Source organism: Rhea americana, unplaced genomic scaffold, assembly GCF_003343005.1.
Source record: "Rhea americana isolate MKP2758 unplaced genomic scaffold, rheAme1 scaffold_170, whole genome shotgun sequence".
NCBI classification, from domain to species: Eukaryota; Metazoa; Chordata; class Aves; order Rheiformes; family Rheidae; genus Rhea; species Rhea americana.
In genome coordinates, this window is record NW_028185817.1 from 2,000,260 (window position 1) to 2,019,789 (window position 19,530).

At 38.9% G+C, this 19,530-nt stretch overlaps 1 protein-coding gene across 1 annotated transcript in view; it reads left to right on the forward strand.

Annotated features, from left to right (window-relative positions):
• Positions 1 to 18,874, forward strand: part of LOC146598079 (FH1/FH2 domain-containing protein 3-like) — a 56,537-nt gene extending 37,663 nt beyond the window's left edge. Inside the window, exons 3-4 of the mRNA XM_085301001.1 lie at positions 18,182 to 18,246; positions 18,672 to 18,874. Of these exons, the coding sequence (XP_085157127.1) occupies positions 18,182 to 18,246; positions 18,672 to 18,721 (115 nt within the window). The 3' untranslated portion in view covers positions 18,722 to 18,874. The remainder of the gene's footprint in view (positions 1 to 18,181; positions 18,247 to 18,671) is intronic.
• The last annotated feature ends 656 nt before the right edge of the window (positions 18,875 to 19,530 follow it).

The window sequence follows — 19,530 nt, forward strand, 5'->3', positions numbered from 1 at the left end:
GTYAAATTAAGCTTCATACAAAAGTAATAGCATTTCAATACTAGTAATAGTTTTTTAAAAAAGAAATGATGTTGTTGTGAATGTTTATTTAAAAAATGAACAAAAAATAGCCAACTTAGATACATTTTATTATAGACTAAGGTTTGTTTCCTTGTATACCTTCAACTTGAAAACTGAGGGTGCTAAGTGCCATAATTAAGGTGATCACAAATATCTATAGACAGCGGTTTAAGCTTAGAACCCTCAAATGGGTGTGGGGGTCAAAGCATCTTACAGTTTAGTACTGTTGTAGATAGCAAGCCTGCAGTCAAGTTTGTTGTACAGCTGAGTTATGTGAGACTGCACAAGCTTGTTCTTGTGGCATATTGATATGCCCTTCAGAAGAAAACAAGCTGTTGGTTCTCCTCTTGTCCTTGAAGCTGGGCCATGTTTCTTCTAGCTGAGAAGACTCCACCATCCATGGGGGTACCATTCCCAGCCTGGGAGGGCTGTTGCTTCGCAAGCTCTTTCTGTGCTGCCGGGCTGTAGGAGAGTGGGATCCCGGCACCGACAGAGCACCAGCAGCTCTGGAAGCTGGTGCTCGAGAGCTGCCAAGGGACCAGTTCATCCAGGAGTAATGTCTAAAGTACACACGTGGCTTTGGGACGTGAGACAGTGTTTCAAACCCAAAACTAAAATTGTGCTGCAGTCTTTGTGGTTTTCTCTCTGTGTGTGTGTGTGTGTGTATGTCTTGATATAGGTTTTTGCTGTTGTTTTTTGTTGTCCCCCCTGCCCCTGAGAACTGAACTCAGGATTTCGTAACTTGTTATTATCATACTGTAACAGCTGGGTCTCCTTCTCCTGTTTTTTTCCCAAGGTTTACTTGCATCTCTCTTGTGGTTGGGGGAAATCCACATCTGTATTTGAGTATCTACTTAAGATCTGATATTTTAAAACTTTACTGATCACCACTGGCAAGTTATTGTAACACATAGGTAATAGTGCTTTTCCTCAAAATCCATTGCAAAATGTATTGTAAAAATACTACTCCAGTTTTCTCTCCCCCACTCAGTTAAATATGCTAAATACAGTACCAAAACAAAAAAAGTATCAATAATTCTTAGTTTTTCCTAGGACAACCTTTTTCAAGTAGTCTAATTCACTATTCAGATTTACATACGAAAATAGCTGAAGAGTTCAAAGTTTTAGAGTGGAAACTCAGGACAAATAAAAACAATTTAAGGAACAACTGCTGCCAGGTGTTTTATTTTCAAACATGTTTAATTTTATTAACATTGAGTCTTTGTAATAGCTACATTTGCACTATAACCTCTTAATCAATGCAGAGAGCTAAGCTAAGCAAGCAGCTTTTGAGGACCGGAAATGTATTTCTCTTTAGTCCTTGGGAAGGTAATACCTTCCTTTCTCTATAAAGAGACCATCTGCTGGGCTTCAGGTAGGGCTGCCAGAAAGAGCTGCTGAAATACTGGGAACCTGAACCCTGTTGTGAGTTTAATAATAATTTGAGGATTCAGGCCTTGAACAACAGACGTCAGGAAAAGGTGTGCACCTCTGGTCCACTGTTGTAGCTTTCAGGCCACCGTGGGACTGCCTGGAGCAGTGTTTGTGCTGGGTAATAAATAAATGCTGTGAACTTGCTATGTTTCCTATTGCCTAGCAACTATTCCTGTGCATGCTCTTACCCTGCGGTAAATTCAGAGTAGGTTTATATAAGCAAGTTSTCACTGTTTATCCCGTGGGAATTAACTCATCTATCTGTGCACTCGATGTGTGGTTTTTGTTTGTTTGTGTTTTTCCCACTAACTAAACTGAGGTGGTAATCTGCTTCTGGTAAAAATAAGTGTCTCCAGTTGAGCCTCCGGCAATGGACTAACAGCTTAAACCACTGCAAATCTGACTAGCCCAGGCTCTCCAGTAACAAATCCATGGAAACTGGTGACCTCTACCAGGGTTAAGGCCCCAGCAGTACAAAATATTAATTTTCTATTTGATGTTTGTTGCTCAATAAATTGTGCTTACTAGCAAAAGCATTAATGGTCTGGCAGTAAATATGAAGTCTGCTTCCTAAATGGGATTAGTGCAGAGAAAGGAGATTTGACCTGAGATCAAAGTATTTGCTAAGAGCTGTATGTCCAATTATAAAGCACCCCTTGCCAAATATGATGCGGATAGAAAACCTCCAAAAGGAGAGGAGACCCAAAGCAGCATATTGGCAAATGTAGAGCAGAATTTTTAGTTTGATATACACACATATATATTCATGATGTCCTACTGTAAAGTAGGACAGTTCTAAAATAGTTTTTGTTGAGGCTGGCTAAACTGCTTACGTTCTGTGAAGGAATGTAGCTGGATAATTAAGGCAGCAGGACTTCTCTTTGAAAAGTCTTTTCTGTAACTTTGAGGAATCTCTTCATGTTATTATCTTTTAGTATTATCAATTAAATTGGCAAATCATAAAAGCTGGAATTTTTCTCCTCAAGGCATGAGAAAATGACTTCTAGCAGGAAGTTTATGAAAAATTATTAAAGCTACTTTTTCCCACCTAGTCAGTTTTTTGCTTATTTTAATTGTGAAAAAAGTTGGAGCTCTTATTGGTACTACAAGCCAGAGTTTTAGTTAAGGTAGCAGAGCTCTTCGTAAGAATAAAAAAATTATTGTGCAAGTGCCCTTTTGCTTCTGTTCTGTGACTATGGTTTTGGGTGTTTTTAGATGACTTGTATCTGGCGTTTTGCTCTCATGGAGCCAAAACTGTGAGTCCCACTTGGTGTTTGGGAGCACTGGAAGAGATTCTTGCCTGAAGAGATGGAAACAAATGATGAACTGCTAGTTAGCTGAGGAGGGAGATTCATTTATTTTACTTTGCTCTGTGCCTTTTTGTCCTGAGGTTCTCAGTTGATCCTTCTAATTTTTCTAAAATCATAGTATTTCAACACACACATTGCTTCAAGTGAAAAGAAGATTCAGGCGAAAATCCAAATGTAACCTGATCCTTTTGAGGTGCAGATGCTGGTGAAACCACATGACCAGAATTTATCTAGTCCCAAAATACCTGGGAAGAACACCGAAGTTTGTGAGAACTACTGACAACAGTGGAAAGCGTATAACCTGAAAGTTGAAAAGCACTGATCAAGTGACATACTATCTTTGCAGCAGGAGAACATGATGCTAGGTTGACAAGAAGTGAGGAAACAAGCCTTCCACTCTTATTTTTTCTGTCCAGAAGCAATATTACCGTTAAAATAGAATCTCTGATGCAAATCTCTGTTTGCTAACTTGTGTTCTTTTTAATGCAAAAATAGAAGATAGATTTAAACAAAAATATCAGTGTTTCACAAAACGATAGGATACAAATTCAGCTGAAAGCAAGTGTATGTGGTTTGAGTTTTTCGTTAGATTTTTGGGAGGGAAGGAAGGGAGACAGCTTTGTTCATGAATAAGAGCAACTCTTGAAAAATGGTCTGTTAGTGACTATGAGGGCAGCAGTCAGCTTTCACATATTTTAGGGGCCTATAGAAGGTCGTCATTTTAATATGTGGAAATCGAGCCATTAAAAACAGAGGTAGTCAGCATCATGATTCAGAAAGTAGGGAAAGGGGGTAGGCTCTCATTGCACTTTGAGATTTGTTTACACAGCGATTTTTCTGTAGAGGATAAATGCAACAAATGTTGCCCCACTTTTAACTTACTGCATTTTTCATAGTGTGAAAAAATGATGCATTTTTTTGGCAAAAATGACTACTTTTTGGTGAAATGTATGGAAGACTCAACCTGGAACTTTACTAGCATTTAGTCAGAATACACTAGTATTCTGCATAATTACACACTGCTAATCTGGGTCTTCAGATTTGGTGAATCCCTTGAATGCTTTACTCTGTGCTTTTGAGATTCTCACCCGCCCCCTCCCCTTCTCCTTCCCTCTAACTTCATTTCCATTTAGAAAGAGAAAGAAAGATGAAAGGAAAACTCTGCTTGGTTAGTGTTAGGCTTTAGGAAGAGTAGGTGGATGTACAAATACAACACTTTGTAGTGATGGTTACCTAGGCAAGTGCAAGCCTGTATAACCCGAGATACTTTTCCCTTCTCTGGCATTCGTATGTATTGTTTGCATGATCTATATGTTGCTGGTAGGGAGTGAGGCAGGTAAATGTAAAAGTCATGCTGCCAAATACAGAACATAACAATATTGGAACGATCTACAGGGACAAACTTTGTGCAAGTCTTCATGAGCATGCTTTATTCTTTTCTGTACCTTTTGCTTACACTAATCTGCAAGATTTTGCTTCTCTGGTTTTCAATTGGGGAAACTTCTGTTAGGATTATTTCTTCCCAGATTAGTAAAGTTTTTTTTAGATTTTTCTTCCCATATGAAGAATGAACAGGTATCTGCGTGGTTGCTATCTATTCATTTCTCTGTCCATTTTTATCAAATGATTGATTTAACTCAGTATTCTTGGACAACACATTTAAAATACTATTTTAAATGTTTAAATGCTTTGCATATGTTTTACAAGAACAGGATACGGACACATTAGGAAATCACACTCAGCTATTCAATGGGAAAACTGGCAAGAAAGGAAAGCCCATTAAAATAATTTAAAGATAAGTGTATGTATTTGTCTCCAGCTGCCCATCATGTGCAAGAAAGGGTTACTAGCACTGACTGTCATCCATCTGTTGTGTTCTTGGAGATATATGTTAGTATTTAATAGACTATTTCTGTTCTCCTGAACTCCTTCACTTTCATTATTTGATGAGACTAACATGAACTTGAACATGGCAGTTGGATTGTTGGATGATAATCTGTGAAGAACTTATTTGTTTGGATAAAATTTGTTGACAGTTTTTAGAGAAGTTCTTAATTCTTCTGTCCATTTATATACACTCTGTCTCTCCCTGAAAAGGCTTAGTTTTTATACAACTTTTTCTTGAATATAAGATCTTTTTAACTTTTTTTTTATTTCTTGAGTCTATAGCTGAATGGAGAAACGTATCACCTTCYGACTGCAGTCAAACCATATCTTAACAGCTTTGAAATCAAAGCCTGTGGTTTATGCTGCCTGATTAATGGTACATTAAGAAACACTTTTTTTATGGGTGTAGGTACTGGCTTGTAGCTCCTTTTCATAGAAAAGCTAATAGATTGAAGTACTTGAACTCAGGCAAAAATTCCCATCTTTTATGCGCTCATCAAGAAATAGTTCATTTTCCACTGATGATGTGGAGTATCTTAAACTACAAGGCAAATTGGCTCTAAGGCAGTGCCCAATTGAAGCATTTCTTACTGTCTTTGAGATGATTGTAAGTTAAGACAGAAGTGCATGGGTGCTGAAAKGAAAATGCGGAAATCGATTGCAAAAATAATGTGCTTTAGAGCAGGTCTGTTGCCACTCTTGCTTTTGGTGGCATGCCGTTCATGCTTCTCCCCAAGGAATTCGGGCCATTTCTGAGCTAAGGGGCTGTTTGTTGGATGCTGTTCTCATTAAAGTATTCCTGCTGGAAACATAGATGTGGTTACCAGAGAAGGTTGATCCACCAAGAAGTTGGAACGCTCTTGGAGTCTCTTGCAGCAAAACGTGAAGCCTGTGTTGTGTGTGTGTGTGCTTTGAAAGCTTTTCACTAAGAGCAACATCTGCGTTAGAGAAGCTTTCGTAACATTTAAATTGTTCTAGCAGACAATAGTAGATGCAGWTCTGTTATGTGATAAGTTGTGAAGCTGCCTTTGTATGCTGGCCAAATCTGACAACATTTTCAGTGTATGTAGTATGAATTTGTCAATCTATTAAATCACTAAATTGAGGTTAGCTTTCTAAAGACAGCTTATGCTGTCTTTAGGATAAACTGGCAAGAGTTGCGAGGTTAGAAGTTTGATTTAATTCAGGAGCCCGTTGCGTTTGCTTTGGTAGTGGTGGTAAAGGAGGATGAAAACACCAGCCGATTATTTCAGGAGAGGCTGGGGGCAACCCAAATTGGTCCGTGGTTGAGTCAGAGCCAGCCGTGCTGCGAGTGACTTGCAAATATTGAACCTAATCAGAACACTAATGGTGTCGGGGACTGATTGGGAGTGGGAGGGAAATCTTACTGGGTGACAGTAAGTGAAAGGGGCTGATCTCTGTTTGCCAGGAACTAATTTCACTGAATTCAGTTACTGCAATTGAAGAGGGTAAACCTTGATCCTAACACTTAAAAATTTATCTCATGTTTCCCAGGCTGCGTGCAGTCTGCAAACATGAGCCAGTCGCTCTTTACAGCTCTTCTGTGAAGCAGGATGAGGAAGTCTGTGTGTATATATGTGTGTGAGAGAAGAGGGGTGAAGAGGGAAGAGTTCAAACTGTTATTAGCCCTGCAGAATAGAGCTGTGGTAAAGGTAAGRTCACTGCTCTGCACCGACTTAGAATCACTTTGCTGCTATTGCCGGCAGCTTCAATTGAAAATAAAAATTTATTTCTCTCTGTCTAGGCTGTCTTGCAAGAAGCTCTGCTGCCTACTAGTTTAAAAACAAAACAGCCCTCTAGCTTTTAGAGGTTTTACATAATTTTCCTTTCTAGCACAACCAAGTTTCCTACAGAGCCCATGATTATTATTTTCTGTCCAGAAGCAACTGGCAACACCAATCTTAAAGGCAGAAGTCCTTGCTAAGGAGAGAGTAAAATAGGGCTTACTGAAATATTCTGGGGTAGAAGTACTGTGAAGATGGGGTATGTTTTCTGTGTGTGGGTGGTTTTTGTTTTTTGTTTTTGTTTTTTGCTTAAATCTTCAACAAGGTGCATCACAGACATCACTGTGGTGGTTTAATACTATAATCCAAAGTATAACAGATAYGGGATTTGGCTAGTTTGCTATAAGCCTTATGAGTTCATGTAGCTTTTAAGGGAAAACTTAGATCCAAAGTTGCAACGTGAGTTTAAGCATTTTTATGTTTAAACACTTCAAAAATGGAAGGATGTATAGATCTTAGTGAAGACTGAGAGCACAGGCAGTCTTTATGTTACCTATATGACTGAAAGGTACCAGAAGATCTTGAATTAAAAGTCATGGCTCCTAATAGCATCAAACTTCGCTTCTGCTTGTGATGATCTTTTTATGATATATCTGTCTGAGCTAGAGTTTTTTTTTTTAGAGTATAATAAAGAATAATAAGGCTGCTTGGCCACAGACTGCATTTCTAGAGATAGCTACTAAAACACATTTGTTCTGTCGCTGTGCTAGATAGACTTGTGACTCTTCATCATTGTCAAATATTGTGTGCATCTTCCCTTAAAATAATTACTTTTCACTAGAAAGTGAAGTACAAGGAGCCCAGAAGAGTGCAGTATGACTTAAAAAAAAAAAAAGGGGGGGGGGGCAAAACCCCACACCTTTTAATGGACTTTTTAAATTGAGTTATTAATCATTAGGAAGCTTGAAAATGTAATTTGTTTCAGAAGCATCAATGAGTTCTAAATGTAGCTAAATTCATTTAATTGAAATATCTAGATCTTTAGAAAAATATTAGGAGATCTGAATGATTTCATATTTTGAAATAAAAGTTCATGAGGAAAGAAAGAAAACAGTGAAATAGAATTGATGCCTTCTCCTATTACACAAAGATGAACTTAGGCAGGGTAATGACTGAGGTCTTCCTTGCTCATAATAATAATGAATCATAACTAGATATTTACACAGAAAAGTCAATTTTGAAAATAAAAACCCTTTATTATAGACCTGAGGAGATGGGATGGCTRTGTCCTTAAAAAGTAGGCACCCTTAAAAATCTAAGTTTCCTTGAAATGCTGTGGGGCACATTATTTCCCCCACCACCACCCTTCACCTCTACCTAAATGCAACATTCCCTTTGTAAAGTTTGTCCCTTCTGGTTAAGGAATTGCTAGGCTTTCGCTAGGCCTTTCACTAGGCTTTACATTGGAGTGGATAACTGCTCGAGATAAACAATGTAAGTGCTATTTTCAAAATGTTATATAAATTAAGTTTTTGACATAGATACCAAGATTCCAGCTGTTTGTAGCATAGTGCATAAAAATAACAAAATAAAGCATTTATAATCAAGATGACAGGCCATCTCAGTTGATGGTATACATTTTTTTTACTTATTAAAGAGGCCTAATATAGAAATTATGCTATATTTTTGTGACTCTAAAGACTTAATCTCATAAAGAGCCCTTTACTTAAATGGAATCTGATATTAATATATGTGGAAATTTAACCACTATAATTCTGCTGAGTAATAAGTTAATAATTTAATAAGTTAACTTATTAACTTATGCTTACTAAGTTAATATCTGTAAATAAAGTAAAAATATTAAATACTTTTTGGCATTTTATACAAATACTAGCCAGTCATACTTGCTCTAATAAATTAAAAAAAATTAACCCCAAACCCTGCCATAGATGTTAGCAAAGAGTAGAATACAGTCTACTGCCTACATAGTTTTTTTAATAAACCAAGCCTGTTTGAAAATAAATGGGCTTCCTTTGCATGGGAGGTTATTAATACTGCTTGATAGTCAAGAGAATTAAATAAAGAATTGTACAATTCTTGATAATTTACACGTTTCTGATCTTATGTTGATTAGCCTTTTATTTGGTAAACCTAGTATATCAAAAGCTTGTTAAATGTTTCTCTACTGGGTTTTGGTCTTTGTAATCTTAGGGATTTAAATCCCTTTCAACTTTTCTAGTCTATCAAAATCAAAACATGACCAATGGGAGAGAAAATTGATCAAAATGAATTTTGTGTGTGAGGGAATTTTCTATTATGTGGTATGCAGTTGAGAAGATACAGTAGAAGAGCGCTTGTAGAACAGAGCTTGGATTTCAGTTTAAATGTTAGGGCTGTGCATGGGGAGGTGAGATAGACAGGGAAATGGCACCCTATTGAAGCGTGGTGAGCTACCCACAAAAAAGATACTGTGTATGTTAACAAACATCATACATAGATTTTTTGGAAAAGAGAGGAGGAGTCTGCATTAAATTGTAATGGGCCAGAATCTCAGCAAGTCAGAAAGCTGTGCTGATATATAATGGAGATTAGCAAATGTGACCTTTTCAGATGTAGGTATTCAATGGTTATGACTGCTGGGTTGCTTCCTAGTATCTGTCTTCTCTTCATTCCTGTTCCTCTATTTTTCTTCAGAAGGAATGAAATATGGTGCGGTCAAGACTGTTAGTGCATATTTGTGTTCAATCGTTTTCTCTTACAGTGTTCTTAAAAAGGAAATAATTTGAATGTTTCATTTCTACCATGGCTATTTCTTGGGTCCATGTGTTCTTTTGCTTTTTTACTGGTGGCTGAGCACTCCCTGCTATCCAGGCCTTCCAGGAGATCACTGTAGACCTCAGCAGGAACCCAGAGAAGTCAGGGTACATTGTACCCTATAGACTGCTGAAGAACTAATGCATAACATATGTAATAATAGCTGCTCTGGATTACTTCAAGACATTAGCAGCTTCTTCTGGTTGGTTGATTTCCAGGATGAGGGGAAAAATGTAGCTGATTGCATAGAATTTTTCTCTGTGAATGTAAAAAAAACCTGATTTGGAATAGCCCTTAAAAATTACTGTTATGAGATGCAAACACTTTGTCAATTTTTTCCCTTTTCYGATTCTGTCATCTTGAAGGGTTAGTGTACATCAGAAATACCAGAGTTCATGCTTCTTTTCAGTTATGGTCCTGAAACTTATATTAAGGTTGAGAAAGTTGGAATAGGTTAATAGGCTGAATACTGGTCCTCTGGTATTGGAGAACCTTAGTTAGTAGTGGGAGTTAGAAAAAAATGAGTGCTAGAGCAATATGGGAAAGAGTTTTGGGAATGCGTGTAGAAACAGCCTTGTAGGCTTTTTGCGTAGCACTGTTAGTGTACGCTCTATAAACAGTCACTTCAGTGAAAATGCAAGGTCATCTAAAGGGATTGAATCCAGYTGGAAACATAACAAAAAGGGACCCTCAGTAGCAGCATGGTTGCTGACACTGAGTGAGACTTTATGCATTTCATGGCAAGCTGGGTTCCAGTTCTGCTCCTTGATTCTGCAAGGCCTTTTTAATGTTAGTCAGAAGGTGTGCAGCTTTCCCCTTTTTATATTTAAAATGGAGATTTTTAGTGAATTATATATGAAAGTGTGAAGAACAGCACTGCAGCATTTATAAAGAAGCTAGACACAGGGTACCTTATGCTGTCTTGCAGTTTCAGCCTTTAAAACTGCTTACCATGTAGCTGCTTTGCAGAAGTAGGAAGAGAGGACTTTCACAGATGGAGTGGGTTTTAACACTTACAAATTATTTTTGAGACCAGTGAAAGAGAGGCAGAACCTCATTAATTGGACGTTATCTACCAAAACATCGTCAATGTCATTTTTAGCTTCCACTCATTGTGATAGTAAAATGCTCAATGCTTCTCGTTGTTTATAGATATTTGCATTCTGAAATTAAATGAGAGCCAATATGCTATTGTATATTCTTTCCTTTTTTGATGTACTTAAAATTTTTGGATTTCTGTCACTGCAAAATTAGAGTTGAGTGACTGAATTCTTTGGAAAAAAAGTGTATTACAAGTAGAATTATGAATGATGCAGAGTAGTGATTACAGTGGCTTATATTACGAACTTCCAGCATAATGACCACGTCTCAGGAAGGCTTTAAAGCATGCTGTTAAACCTGTGCTGAAGGCTGAAATAGACCTCCTCTGCTATGATAGCCCATACTAGCTTCTGGAAAGTCGAATTGTGGCTACAGGGTCATAGTTTATCCATTTGTATATGTATACATATATAGGATGTATGTGTATATGTACATATATAGGATGTATAGGTTGCAGAACTCTTGTCTTCCACTTCCCTCCCCCCCCCCAATCCCCCAGTTTGGCATTCTCTCTACAGGCATTTTTTACTGCCTTTTCTCACTCTTTTGCATATTCCATATGTCTAAGTGCCTTCCTGAATTATTGCTGGGGCATGTGGTCATTTCTAGAAGCTGATTCTATTTTGATTCTATTTTTTTAATGCTATTTTTGTGATATCAGGAGTTGGAAATTAGCCCATCTGCTCCTAGTCAATCTGTGAAACTGGCGAGGGGAAGCTTTGTATTACTAGCGTACCTGTTTTTCTAAACTGCATATTTGATAGGAAAAACAAAGCATCAAGCTGCCTCTGCTTCATACCTCTCCCTATGTAGGGAAGAAAAGAATGCAAACAGTTTTACTTTTAATTGAAAAATCTTGAAAGCTCATATCTCTTTGTGTTGGTTGAGGTAAGCATTACCTCTTGTATTAAATGAAGAAAAATATATAATATCTCCATAATAAGTTGTCTCCTCCACTGGAAATGCATCAGGTATGTAAAATCTCTTGTATGGCATTAAAATACAATTTTACACTGGAGAAATTCAGAGATCACTGCCCTAATGTCTCATGATTCCACTGATTTGGAAGGTAAATGTTTTTGAATAAACCTTCCCTATATATGGATTGAAGTCTCATATATAAGGTTATCTTTACTGCACTGTGTTAAAAAAAAAACTGATACTAGTTTATATGTGTAATAGTTGACACAAGCATTCAGAAACTAGGCTTTTTTAATCTTCTATTCCTTGTATTTACTATTTATTATTAGCTAGTGACACTTTCTAGAAAAAAGATCACATTTCCTTTTTTATCGGATAAGTTTCAATTAGTCTTTGATAGGACAAGTTAGATATTAGTATAAAGACTTGTAGACAGCAGCAGGAATAGCTCAAACATGAGTTGCGCATTTGTTTCAAATTAGTGGATGGAGTTTCGGTATAATCAGGAAAGAATCGTAGAAAAAAATCTACTCAACTGCATTGAACTTTTTTCACCCCTTAATGGGACTTTCCAGCAGATTTAGTATCTGAACTGGAAAATTCACCCCAAACTAACTACATATAGTGCCTCTTGCCCAGAAAAGAGGTTAAAGGCAGAAAGGGCTTTTCCTTGCTTTCTCTCATGCTCTCATATTTTGTTTCTGACTCAGCTTGATTCCTAGGATCTGCTTCCTACTTTACTGTCTCAGTGTTCCTCTCATGGCCTGTATTACTTACTCTGGTGTCATCAACTTCCTCACTGAATTTCTTTCTGCAGTTTAATAACTTTACTGGTGTTTATAGAGAAGGGATTTTAGTTGGCATTGTTAAGAAATTTCTCTCTGAAACGCCGTGTATTTTTTCCAGTAGTTGTGTTTTTTATTGTTGAAACATATGTCTTAGGGAAACTAGTCCCAGACTTTAAAAGAAAGTGAAATTAAAAAATTTCAAAATTTCAAAATTTAAAAAAAAGTGAATTAAATTTTTAGGCATCAAAAGTAAAATGAATTATGGACAGGAAATGAAGGTGCTACACACTTACCTGGGTTTGAAATACATCATTTCTCCTTGCACAAAGAAACATACTTTGCAGTGTATGGATACCCCATGTGTAGTTCTGTCAGGGTTGGTGGGTTACTTGTGCACTTAAGGATGTAATATAAGTAGCAGTTTAATTATACAGTTGTATTTAATGTATCTTTTCCATGTGACATGTTGTCTCTAAGGATGGGTGCTCTAGATTTCCAACAGCTTTGAATTCTGGAGATCAGTAGGAAAGGTTGGCTGTTCTATTGATTGTACTTTGCATTAATTTTCCTCTGTCTAATAACTGGAGGGATATTACCCCTGATTTGCAGCTGGGGACATCTTTTTGGAAGACAAAAGTCTAACCCAAAAAGTTGAGGAAGATGACTTCCTATTTCCAGACGTTTTGGTAACAAGAGGAATGGAGAGGGTAAGTGAAGGGTAATAGTACCCAAGAATGATTTCTATCCTCTGTGTTCCCCTAAAGATGAAACTGCCTGGGTGAGGTATGGCAAGCAAATCCATGAAGGCAGGACAGTTCAAGGAAAATGCAGTTTTTCGTATGGAATTGGGTGCTAGGAACGGAAAGAAGTATCATATAATCACAGAATGGTTGAAATTGGAAAGGACCCCTGGAGATCATCTAGTCCAACCTCCCTGCTCAAGCACAGTCACCTAGAGCATGTTAGACAGGGTTGCATCYAGRTGGGCCTTGACTATCTCCAGAGAAGGAGACTCCACAGCCTCTCTGGGCAACCTCTTCCAGTGCTCTGTCACCCTCACAGGAAAGTTTTCCCTGAAGTTAAGACGGATCTTCCTGGTGTTTCAGTTTGTGCCCATTGCCTCTTGTCTTGTCATTGGGCACCACTGAAAAGAATCTGGCCCCATTCTCATARCACCCTCCCTTCAGATATTTAAACATGTTGGTAAGATTCCCCCCTCAGTCTTCTCTTCTCCAAGGYGAACAGTCGCAGTTTTCTCAGCCTAGCTTCTCTCCTCATAGGAGGGATGCTCCAGTCCCTTCATTGTCTCAGTAGCCCCTTGCTGGACTCTCTCCAGTAGTTCCACGCACTGGAAACTTGTACTGGAAAGCCCAGAACTGGATGCAGTACTCGAGATGAGGCCTCCCCAGGGCTGAGCAGATGGGGAGGATCACCTCCCTCCACCTACTGGCAACACTCTTCCTAAGGCACCCCAGGATACTATTGGCCTTCYTGGMCACAAGGGCACGTTGCTGGCTCATGGTCAACTTGTCATCCACCAGCACTCCCAGGTCCTTCTCGGCAGAGCTGCTTTGCAGCTTGTACTGGTGCCTGGGGTTATTYCTCCCTAGGTGCAGGACCCTGCACTTGCCCTTGTTGAACCTCAGGAGGTTGCTCTCCACCCAGCTCTCCAGCCTGTACAGATCTCTCTGAAAGGCAGCACAGCCCTGAGGTGTGCCAGCCACTCCTCCCAGCTTGGTGTCATCAGCAAACTTGCTGAAGAGGCACTCTGTCCCCTCATCCAGGTCATTGATGAAGAAGTTAAACAGGATGGGACCCAGTACTGAGCCTTGCTCAGACCTCCACTTGCTGCTGGCCTCCAACTGGACTCCATGCCACTGATGACAACCCTCTGAGCTCTGCCTTTCAGCCAGTTCTCAATCCACCCCACTGTCCACTCGTCTAACCCACACTTCCTGAGCTTGCCTAGGAGGAKGTTATGGGAGACAGTGTCAGAAGCCTTGCTGAAGTCAAGGTASACAACGTCCACTGCTCTYGCCTCATCTACCCAGYCAGTCATTCCATCAGAGAAGTCTATCAGATTGGTTAAGCAGGATTTCCCCTTGGTGAATCCATGCTGACAACTCCTGACCACCTTCTTTTCCTCCATGTGCTTGGAGATGACAGCCAGAATCCAGCCAGGTGTTCCATCACCTTCCCGGGGATGGAGGTGAGGCTGACTGACCTGTAGTTGCCTGGGTCCTTCTTCTTGCCCTTTTTGAAGGCTGGAGTGACATTGGCTTTCTTCCAGTCTTCATGCACCTCTCCAGTTCTCCATGACCTTTCAAAGATGATTGAGTGGCCTGGCTCTGACATTCGCCAGCACTGAGCACTCATGGTTGCATTCTGTGAGTGCCTGTGGGTTTGTGGGTGTCCAGTTTGCTTAAGTGATCCCTAACCTGATCCCTCTCCAACAAGGGAAAGTCTTCCTTTCTTTGTACTTTTTCTCTGGTCTCCAGGGCCTGGGATTTCTGAGGGCTGATCTTAATAGTAAGGACTGAAGCAAAGAAGGCATTCAGGACTTTAGTTTTTTCTGTATCCTTCGTTACCAGGGCTCCTGCCTCATTCAGCAATGGGCCCACATTTCCCCTAGTCTTCCTTCTGTTACCAGTGTATTTAAAGAAGTTGCTCTCGTCCTTGACATCCCTCTCGTATTCTCATCCCTGTGTACTTGGATGAGATCTGTATATTCCTCCCAAGTGGCCTGCCCATGCTTTCATCATTGGGCAATGCAAGATAGCTGTTTTGGCCAAATCCTGAAATGAAGCTGAGGAAATAAAGGCCTGTGAAGTAGACTGCTTTACCTAGGCAGGTGCAACCTAGCGGCTTGCTGGATTTTTGCCTAGGCGTCTTTTTGAGATGCCCATAATTCAGAGTGCTCCGAACTTCTCTCTCTGTGTGAGTGCTCCCCCCCTCCCCCTAGTCTTCCCTTTTTGCCACTAACTCCATCTCCCTGGGACCTCTATTCCCATGGTACCGCAGTTCCCGTTTCCTTTTCTCTTCTGCTTTCTAGGAATTAATGTATTGACCTCAAGCTATGGAGGTTCCAAATGCTTCCTCAGGAAATCTCTTATATGCAGGCATTATATGACATTTTTATTTTTTTTAACTGGCAACCTTACAGCAAGATTTGAGAGTGGATATCCTTTTCCTCCTGCTGTCTGTACTACAACTGTTCATAAAGGACTTAGCAGGCAGCTTTGCAAAGCTTAGACTTCAGTCTGGTTTATTCTTCCATAACTGGGTTGGCTGTGGAGCCAAAGGATCCTGTGCTTGTTTTAATAATCAGATGTGTGATGACTCTTCTATTCCATTATTTTGCTTCCCCCCCCCCCCGATGTTGCAATATGATAGAGGATTTCTAGATGATCCTTATCAAAAAGTTTTAACTCCCCCCTCAGCCCCTAGGCCTTGAGGTCTGAGGAGAGCAGAAATCTGGACATAATGATGGTCATGGAAGAGAAATAGTGTTAGAAACATAGGGTGGAAGGTGTGGTGCAGGTTATGGAGGCCTAGTGAAAATAAGTGTGGATCTGTAGGTGTTCCTTAGTAGTTCAGTGAAAAGTGATCTCCAAGTTTATCCTGTACTGGTGTGGAAGTTTCTCTGGTACTGGCGTGGTGAGTAGCAACTGATAGAGGGCTGGTTCCTCTCACCGCCCCAGTGCTGCAGTGGTAGACAGAGCCATTGTGGTTTCCTTTCGGGAGAAAAATAAGCTTTGCTTTCATCTCCTGAAAATCCCTTGCCATAAGCAAGCCACTGATTTTAGATGAAAAAAACAAATTTGCTCTTAGTCACCTATGTGGCTAGAAGCTTTTTCTTGCCACATTTCATCTCTGTGTTTTTGAAGCCGTGATTTTCTGGTTTAGCGTTTGCACAGAGAAAGATAACATTTATAGCAAGTTAGAATATTTTACTGAAATTAACTTTTGAAAATTAATGGCATAATAATAACCTGCTGTTTGTTTTTGCCCTCCATCCTGCTGTTCTTTACTGTTCTTCCTTTATAGATATATATCCCTTAAAATTACTTGCCTAATTCTCCTGCAAAGACTGTAGTAGTTAAGTAATAGTAATGTTTTTAAGTGCTAGATAATATTTGAGTCCTTAGAGAAGCATGCAATAAGCAATTGCTTTTGCCCCTGTTTTACACATGGGTATCTGAGGCATGGAGAAACTAATTGTGTATCTTCAGAGTATTTGAGGCCTGACTTTTAAAATCTGGTATGTAGACACCTTTGTGGTCTGGCCTTAAGTTACTTGCAGTTCTACAGGGAAACTGTGGTAAAACAGGGAAATTGAAAATGAGTTCTTCTGTGTCCTGAATGAACAYCCTAATCACTGAACTATTTCCTTCTGTTTACATAAGAGAAATATCATCTGTTTTTCTCTAGTACTAATGATGAGGTAGAAAAAGAACCCATTTTATTTTAGTTAACTTTCTAAAAATTATAGTGCGTCATAGTAAGAATGTAACAGTCATAGGTGATTTAAGCAATATATCAACAAGTGAAGTAGAGTTAGCATTTTAACTTTGCCACTTTCACAAAGGTGCCTCAAGTACTTTGAATCAAATATTCTCTGGGAGTCCTGGTGCGCCTGTGGGATGGGGCAGCTGTTAGCAATAGGCAGGACGTGAAGCACAGAAGAATGCTGCTTCCAACTGAAACTGCAGGAGTAGTTTAGGTAGGCAGAGAGTCAGGTTTAAAGCTGGAATTTTTCCAGGAAAGTGTTTAAAATCCAGACTGCAGACAGCTCTTGTGGGAGAATAGCATGCTGCTGCTTGGCATTTCAAAAAAAAAAAAAAAAAAAAAAAANAAAAAAAAAAAAAAAAAAAAAAAAAAACTGTGAACCAAGAGCAGCCTTAAGAGAACTTTCATATTTTTGAAGCTTTTTCCTACTGGTGTCCAAGCAGAACTTCTACAGAGCAATTTGATTTAAAGTCTGATTTTTAAACTGTAAAGAAAGTATGCTATTCTGAGACTGGAATCAGATCCTTTAGTAGAAGGAACATAATTTTATATTAACCACTCTTCTCAGTTGGTTAATGTACTATTTTCCAAAGTTCTTCCAGCAATGATATTTCCCTGGAAGTATCTGTAACTAGTTCACTCTCCTGCCTTCCTGTGCAAATCATTCTTGGAGATAGTATAAAACCTGTTCTTTCCTTGTGGCATGTAATGAAAATTGTTTCCTGAAACTGTGTGTAGGAGGTTGAATACATGAAGGTGGGGAACCTTTGTTGTTCRCTGATAAATAGTGGGTTTGTTCTGATGAAGTAAATGCAGCGGGGAATTCTGCTGGATGTCTGTGCAAAAGGGTTTGATGCTGGCATCTCTCAGCAGAATCTTGTGCTGTCTTTCAGTTCACCTACAACCAGCATATGGAACTAGGTCTAGAGTTAGCATAGCTTGAGCTAAGCTGTATCTGAGCAAGTTCTAGAAGCCATTTGTTTTTTACTTGTTTTAGGAAGGTGAATTGCACATTTGGTTTCAGAGAAAAGTGTGAAAGTATGCTGCTATACAGCTAGAAAAGGTCTTTGACTTTTGTTACTCCACCCTTTCCATCAAGTGAGCAGGTGTGGGGACAGAGGCGAGGTGCTGCTTGCTTCCTGGTCCCAGTTTGCAGGTTGGAGCACCTAGAAATAAGGTACAGGACTCTTTTTCCAGATGAAAAGATGCATCTGATACTAACTTGCTGCAGAACGTTTAGATCAGGAATGTAGCAGGGAACTGAGTTGAAGTTGTTCTAGTTAAGACCAGGATGAAACTAAGATAGTGTCAGTGAAGGACTCCTTAAGTTTGCCTCATTCCATGAAGAACATGTTTTTTCCTTGTGCTTTAAAGATCAGTTAGTGTGCATGAGCAGATTCCTGGATGTATATGCAGCCTTTGCTTTGACCCTGTGTTTTCTTTTCATACTTGACTATACTTAACCTTAAAATATTCCTCACAAAGTGAAATTATATTGTTATCACTTGATACTTCTCTAGTGTAGATTTATAGGGAATTGTGAAATGTGCTTGAACTTCAGGGAATTCATCTTTATGTATTTTTCTCCCCCCTCCCCTTTCCTTTTTTTTAGGAGAGGCAAGAAGCACAGTATAATTCTGAGGACCCAGCTCTCAGTGAGAGTCCATGCCTGCATTGGTAAGTGAAGTTTCACGCAGTTTAAGAAGAGAATGAGAAAACAAAATAGTTCTCTGAGAAAGAAGTTTTGGGAATACGAATCAGGCTTGTGATGTCCTAAGTTAAGGATAACAGACCAATAAATTTCTTTCTGTTTGCTGTTCTATAATGTTAATTATATTAGTTATGTTACTCTCAGAATATATTAAATGGCCTTGGGAAGTATGACATTTGAAAGCAGAGTGGGTTGTTTGGGATGTTTTAGTGGAACTTCAGTTTTCTGTCTTGCCGCTGCCTTTTTATGTGCCTGAAGAAGATTGTGCTCTGAATTGGGAAGGGGAAGAGTTGTTGACAGATAGCTAAATACTGCATTTTAATAATGTGTAGAATTTACTGCTTCAAATCTTGCTGATCCTGGCCACATATTGTCATTATCACTGTGTTAGTGTCTTGGAAGTACCATAGTTACAGCAACACTGTCACAAGGAAAGCCTAAAGAAATTAAGAACGTGTGTGTCTTAAGAGCTTCAAGATTGCATAAACAACAGGCTCATGTGTCACCGTAGAACTAAGAGATTCTTCTCACTGAGCACCAGTGCTGTAGAACAGCATGTTTCATTGGGCTTTAGTGGTAAAGCTAATGCATGTGTCCTGGTAATATCATAAGAGGTGTTACAGGTATTTTAAAAAAAAAAAAAAAAAACAGTGTATATATCTCTCTATATAGATATTGTATGTATCATAGTGTCCTTTTATTTTCAACTTTCCCATAATAGTTTACTTCAAAAACCTAACATTTAGCTCATGACTGGTCTTATTTCAAGAGATCATAGCTGAAACATTGAAATAGAATGCATGCACATGTACACACATGTGCTATATAATATAAATCGTATATTATTCATATATTAGTGTTATATGTATGTATATGTATTATATATTTTAATGTGATATATATGTGTATATAAACACACATACCCTGAAACGTGTGTGTGTATGTATATATAAATAAACAAAATATATAAAAACTGTTTACTTGAAAGAAGGAAGGTCAAAGGTTTCTATTATTTCTGTGATATTACTGTTGTTGAAGGGTTCAGGCTTCAAATACAACTAAACTTCTTTCCCCTGCCTCCAGGACACATTATGAAATGGCCTTTATGGGAATATGAACTGAGCATAAGCAACCTACAGAATTCCTCAAATACCTCCCRTTGAGAGCAATCTCTAGGCTGCATCATGAGAGACAGCTTCTGCTCTACTTGTGTTGATTTGAGGGACTGCAGTGGAGCAAGTCCAAGATCT